Raw genomic sequence first — 7,149 nt, 5'->3', positions numbered from 1 at the left:
CAAAAACCGAAGAACAGGTTTTCCCAACAATTGAATATTTCAGAGCAAAACCTGGAATGATTGCCACTCTTGTGAGAGCCTTGAAAGCGGCAAACAATAATCTACACTGCGAACAAAGATGTGAGGGGTATTCCAAAATCAATGCTCAATTTCTTCTTTGGGTGACATGGAGATGCAGGATCTGCAAACACAGATAGAGAATAATGTGAACCATAAGGGGACATCATGTTCATTAAAGTAAGCCCCATTCTCGAAGAAGATGACAGATGAGTAGTCGCAGGAGCCCAACTGCTCCGTTCATCGATTTTTTCAATTAATCATTCCTGAAGCTGATGAAAGACTTGCTGGAGTATGTATGTTTTCCAAGCAATGGAGGTAAGCTCTTTGGTCTAAATTACATTATTTTACTGTGATCCAAGCTCTTGCAGATATTGGATTGTTTACAGTATTATGTGTAATTATATTGTACAGAGTTTATTAATATACTGTATTTTTTTACATTTTCAGAGGGGTAACTTATTCGACAAGTCCATCATAAAGTTATATGGCTAATGAAGGTTTCTTGTTCAATTCTCCTCATAGCCAAATCAATGTAATTCTTCTCAATGCCAAATCAATGTAAATAAGATCTTTATTATTTATACCAATACTTTTAAATTTCTAAAAATTATATCTGCACATTTTATCTCTTAAACCAATTCACCAATGTGAAGACAAGGTAGGTACCCACATTTTGATGAAAATTTAGGTCTGGAACAGCTTTTCATTTCTATAATACATATAAGGGGGCACATTTGTCTTACATGGGTTGACACAAAGAGCATAAAAGGATACCCTTGACATCACTTCAACTAAGTCCCTCTAATAAGTCTGGTTGGTTATTATCCAACCATGCTGCAAGATAAAATGACAATTAACCATTTTAGTTATTTAAGTAATGCTGGTTTCTATCAGAAACCAAGAGATAGATATGATTAGCAGAAACCAAGAGATAGATAAAAATTATTCATGTCTGCAACTAAGAAAGAGCCTTGTTCTCAGCTATGTTTACTTGGGGTTTTCTGTTTGCAACTTTTTTTTGCTCTCAATAAGAGCCTTCACAGTCTCCAATCCCGTTGTGTCTCCTTCCTCAATGACCTTCAACACTGTACCACCTCCAGTAAACAAGTAATAGTTTGTACTGTCCAAGGCAGCCTGATACATAACTGGATGGAGGCTGCACAACACCAAAATCCGTTTTAGTCAGTCAATGAAAAATTTCTAGACAATTATACATAGAAAGTATTCTTAGCTACATGCATAAAAAAGTACCTTTTGAATGCCTGAAGGGTATCACCACCTCCAAAATATTTTTTAGCAGACTGATTGTTATCAATGACCTCGTCCAATCTACTAGTACCATGCCAAAAGTTTGGCATGAATCCCATTACAGCATTGACAAATATTGTCTTAGCTGAGTTTAATGCTTGCAAAACATCCTCTGAATCAAATGACAGGGGATCAATGTCCACAATGTAGTTGTATGTTTTCCCAGGAGCAAAATCCTACAAAAGCAACGGACATTAATTTCGAAACAAAGAATCACAGACTTTCCTATTTTGATGATTCCAGAATCCTTATCCAGTGTAAAATTATACCTTAACATTTACTGTCCGATATTGCCCTTCAAATCTACCACTCAAAGTATCAGTCTCCACCAATACGCCCATTTCCACTATCTTCCCCTGTGTCTTATCCTGTTCAACTAGTCCTTTTGCGAGTTCAATGTCAGAATCCTGCAAGAACAGAGTAATTATTCTATAAGAGAGGGATCAAAGAACACTGGAATAATGAGAGTGCTTAGCGACTATACCCATGTTTAGCAAGTAACGCAGTTTCTTTACAGCCACAGTCAGGCTGGGAGATATCCATGTTTATGTGTATATGTATTTCCATGAAGAGTATTAAAATGTAATTTATTTTTCCATGGGAAGATTATAAAGAACCATGCTAGTAATTTAAGTTAAACTAAAAGACAGTTTCAACATGGTGAACTTACATTAATACTTTCAAATAACATCTAACCTAATCTTACACATAAAACCATATACTATTCACAATTGTAATTAAATAAGTATGTTACTTAATGTAAAAACACATATAATTAAAAGAAAGAATTTCATGTAAAAATCTGAAAAGCCATCTCCAGTTAAAAATGTGAATCCAAGTGTAAATCCAAAGAGACATGTCACATTATACTTAAAAATGTGTTTATGTATATGTTTACTTGTTTAAACTATTAAAATAAAAGGGAAAAAACAAACACACTCATATTTACACCCTGAGAAATTAAAGTTAAATACCTGAACACCAGCAATCTTCACCCCATATTTAGCACAGAGGTACGTGTTGTAAATAACACCACCCAGAACTAACTTATCAACTTTCTTGTAAATTTGATTTAAAGGTCCAATCTTGGTATCATACTTGGACCCAGCGACTATGGCAATAAATGGCCTGGTTGGATTCAAAACTGCTTCAACATTGTAAAGTTCATCCTGGTAAAAATATATGTATCATTAAAGTCAGAAATGATTAAGCTGCTATCCTAGACCAATTAAGGAGAAAATATGTGAAAAAAAATACAACAGCACACCTGCATGCAAAGTCCTGCATATGATGGCAAATATTTTGTTATATGGTAAGTCGATCCATGAGGCTGCCATGACCCAAATGCATCATTCACAAACACATCTGCTAAACCAGCAAGCTGGATGACGAAGCGTTCCAGCTTTTCTCCTTTATCTTCTTCTCCCTGTAACGCGAAGATAATCATGGACATCAAAACTGATTAGGTGTATTCACTTAATAATAGATGATAAATATATATATGTTTGTTAGTGATCTTGGACGGGTCTCTGATTTTTATGTGGATGTCTTTCTTTTATCATCTTGTTTTTTGGAAGGTGTACATGATGTTTCTGTACAACCATATGCTTCCTGTTTCTCTTATGTTCAAGTTTTTGTTTTGGTAATCTCCCAGAACTCTATTTATCAGTCAAATTCTCCTTAACTATTTCGCTGGAAAACTCCCATAATGATTTCATCTGGTTTTCTCTTTAAATGGGAGTACATATGATGTAAATTTTGAACATTATATTCCTCATATAAATATATTCAGCTTTTTCTTTCTGAAAAAAAATATATATATGTTTGTTAATGCATTCACTTAATAAAAATAGATGATAAATTTTATATATGTTTGTTAGTTAGCTTGCTTTTGATGTATAAGATTAGTTGGTGGTTTAAGAAATTATTAGTAAGGATATTTAATTTATTAGAATTATTAGTTTTTTATTATCTTAATTGTTAATTGAATTTTTATTTTTTATTTTTTATTTTTATTAATCCCAATAAATTTTGAATGGAAATCTTAATAAAAAAAGAAATCAAATCCCAAAATTCAATTATTTCTTCAAAATTCAAACATGCTAACCAGATTTTGCTCAAATAATTTTAATTTATATTTAATTTTATAGATGTTTAGCCATTTTTATTTTTTAAAATATAAAAAATATGGAATATTTATAAGCTGAATTTTTTTAATGATATATTAAAATAAAAATTTGTAAATTTTTTAGGATTTTTAATTTGGATTTCTATACAGCTTGAATGGGTTTAATGGGTAAGCACGTTTTTTTCCTAAGAGGTTATAGGTTCAAAACAAGAGGGTAGAGTATATATGGCTTGCTAGACTTTAGCAATCTGCAGTCAAATCACGGCACTGAGTGATGGGTTTCTTAGCAATCTATGTTCAAATCACTGCAGGGAGATGGGTCTCTTAGCAATCTAAAGTCAAATCACTGCAGAGAGATGGATCCCTGCAGTCAAATCACTACACTGAAATGCAAGGAGATGGTCCCTACACTCAAATCACTACACTGACATGGTCTCTTAGCAATCTACAGTCAAATTACTACACTGACATGGTCTCTTAGCAATCTACAGTCAAATTACTGCAAATTACTGCAAGGAGATGAGTCCCTTAACAATCTTCCAGCATTTAATTTCACTGTTCTGAAAGCAATTAAAAACCAATATATTTTACTTACAGCAAGGCAAGTTATGGGCCATTTAATTTGACTGTTCTGAAAGCAATTAAAAACCATTATATTCTACTTACAGCAAACCAGCGCGTGTTGGGAAGATAGATGCCTCCAATCTTTCTCTTCCTGAGATCACTGATGAGCCAGTTGATAGAAGTATCGATGTCCAGAATTCCATCCTTCTCATCGTAATTGAATTTGGGTACCACAAATTTGATGCGGAGCTTGCGTTGCAGGTAAGCTACTACTGCATCCACTGATTCATCTTTACGTATAGTGATTGTCTTGGTCTTTTTGTCATATGGGCGTCCAACGTGAGTCATCAAAATGGGCCTGCAAATTTGAAAAAAAAGGATAAGATACTCCTCACACACAGAAGGGTCCAGTACAAATCCCGAAAGCATTCAACTGAGATCTGTGACAAACCTTCCTCCTCGCTCAGTTATGTTATAGAGGGTTGGTAACGTGACATCGATTCTGTACTGGTCGAGTATTTCACCTGCAAATATTCAATTGAATCTATTCAGCGTAATTCGACCCAGTCAAACGAATAAAGAACAATTTATCATTCTTGCAGCTGTGGCCATATTTTTGAAAGGTATATTGAAAACTAAAAGGTAATGGTCATCATAGTTTCAAATCTTCATCAAAATTTTCAATCATGATGTTAGGAAGTATTAAATAAATTTTTATGCGGTGAATTTAAGAGATTATGTGGTGAATTTTTTTATCATAAATTATTATATAAATTAAAATTTTCAAAATTCATTCAGAGTAAGTCAAACTCAACTATAATAATAATAATATATTATTGAAATTATATCAGAATATCTGGTTTTTTTTTATTGATTATGTTTTTTTACAGGGTGAAAAACCCATCATAACTCAGTTGTCAAACCAGCAATGAGTACAGCTATCTCTGGCTGGTATTCGTGAATGCACGCTGACTCATCACTGTTATTCAAAGAAAATCACTTCACTGGGAATAATTCTATCAGTGAATGCACGCTGATTCATCACTGTTATTCAAGGAAAACCACTTCACCTGGAATAATTCTCAGATAGAGTAGGGTGCAATGTTTCACTCCTGCCAAATGCCTTTAAGTATTAAGTGGTTAACCTGTTTCCTTAAGTCAGAGGAAGATGAACTCTTAGTCAAACATAAACAGCCTTAAGGCATACTTCAGGGCAATCTTATTACTTATATAATCACCAATATAATAACTAAAAAATACTTAAAAAAATAAAAAATTATAGAACGTTGAATTATTATTATTTTATTGTAAATTTTAGAATGCTTGTTTAATAATTATTCATCAATTTTTTGAATCTACTATAGAGTGTCATATTCTACATCAATATAAAATAAACTAATAATATAATATAAACTAAAATTTGGAAAAATAAACTAACAATGTAATGTGAACTAAAATTTGGAAAAATAAACTAACAAAGGATCAAGCAAACCAAATTCTAATTAAAGCATGTTAGTACAATAAAAATACATAAATTCTGTGTTTAAACTAATGAACTCATAACCCTCTGATGAATGACCAGAGGCACTGCCAACACTGTAAAATTGCATAAATTCTATGTTTCAACGAACCCAACTCACAACTTTTTGTTGAGATACTTTGCTTTTCAGGAAAGTTGCACCCCTCTATGTAAAACTTAAAAACACCATTCTTAACTAAATTGAAATACAATATGTTGGCATGGCGAAATGAAATACTGCTTATAAAAATTTCGGCTTCCTGCAACTAATTCTCCATTGCTTCACGCAGATTCAAAAATTGAAATGAAAAACTTTCAAACTCTTATAAAAAGTTGGGCTTCCTGCAACTAATTCTCCATTGCTTCACCCAGATTCAAAAATTGAAATGAAAACCTTTCAAACTCTCTGTAATTCAAAATATGCACCTTTTTTAACCACATTGTGATCCACTCTTAACAGAACGATCTTGTCCTTCAAATCAGCATCCGGAAGTAATGGCAACCTCTGATCAGCAATTTTATCGTTCTCCCATCCATCGTCAACGCTGTAGCCAATCCTCTTCAATCCATTCTCCTGTCCATAGGGTGCCATTTTCTTCCCAAGATGCAGAATTGTTTATGCCTGTGCACAACAAATGATCAGAATTGCAGCTATATTCCCAAGAATTTATAATATTTTCTGCACCCCCAAGAGTCTAAACACGTCACGTTATTATCAACTGCTGACTTGGTTGTTATGAAAATAATTGTGGGCTATAAAAAAATATCCCTCGTCCCTTTTTCATCCATTTTCTTCGTTTTTTAAACATGGAATCCTAGTATTACAAATTTCAATGATGATAAGGAACTTTTTTCTATGTACCTAACAGAGCCTGGGCGACCAGCTTCAAACCTTTCAATGGGATATTGGAATGCGCAAAAGCAATGAGAATTTTGAGATAAATTGCACAGAAAAAGAAACAAACCACATTTACCAACGTTACACAACCTGTTAGTAATGGCAGATCTGGCCAGTAATTGGGGAGCACGATTCAATGCACGATATTAATTTTCCCTCTGTTATCCGCCATGCTTAAAGCTTACGCAAACGGCAAATAAAGCCGACAAAACACATGATAAACACTAAAAGAAAACCAATGGGCCCGAAAAGGCTAAGGCTCACCCTCTTGCCTTGAATTGTTAGACTTATCTTTGCGGCATCTTGGCACGAGAAATTTGTCCATAAACTGAGGATAGTAATATGCGAAACCGCCGCATGGAATTTGGAATATCTTTATCCAGATTTGAGCCAATCATCATGCTGCCTTCTAGGAGCCGCCCTATAGAATCTGATTGTTAAACGCTGATGGCGATTCCAGGATCATTTTGCTGGCATGACCACATAAAATGTGGCTCATATATCTCCATTAAAAATTGGAAGCTTAAATGTGCCACCACTCAATAGAATCCGGTTGCTATTAGTGGATAGTGAATTTAATGATCAGTTGGGTAAGTATCACCACATAAAATGCAGCCCATATATCCACCCTACAAAATTAGAGATAAAAAATGGATTAGATTCTTGAAAATG

General features: G+C 33.8%; 1 protein-coding gene across 2 annotated transcripts; it reads right to left on the bottom strand.

Annotated features, from left to right (window-relative positions):
• Positions 1–731: 731 nt before the first annotated feature.
• Positions 732–6,831, bottom strand: LOC149140848 (uncharacterized). 2 transcript variants are annotated; one of them, XM_089453135.1, is made up of 9 exons: positions 6,568–6,831; positions 6,006–6,201; positions 4,512–4,584; positions 4,163–4,418; positions 2,636–2,794; positions 2,343–2,537; positions 1,638–1,775; positions 1,312–1,544; positions 732–1,216 (listed from the first exon to the last, which is right to left on the bottom strand). In XM_089453135.1, exons 2-9 carry the CDS (start codon positions 6,169–6,171, stop codon positions 1,048–1,050), a joined length of 1,389 nt encoding a protein of 462 aa, XP_089309261.1. In that variant the 5' UTR covers positions 6,172–6,201; positions 6,568–6,831; the 3' UTR covers positions 732–1,047. The 2 variants fall into 2 exon arrangements, with proteins under 2 accessions (XP_089309261.1, XP_089309262.1); XM_089453136.1 differs by having other exon boundaries at positions 6,442–6,580.
• Positions 6,832–7,149: the final 318 nt, after the last annotated feature.

Source organism: Pinus tabuliformis, chromosome X, assembly GCF_031772625.1.
Source record: "Pinus tabuliformis cultivar Carrire ecotype Pingquan chromosome X, CPIR1, whole genome shotgun sequence".
Lineage (NCBI taxonomy): Eukaryota > Viridiplantae > Streptophyta > Pinopsida > Pinales > Pinaceae > Pinus > Pinus tabuliformis.
This window is presented reverse-complemented; position numbering and strand designations above follow the sequence as displayed.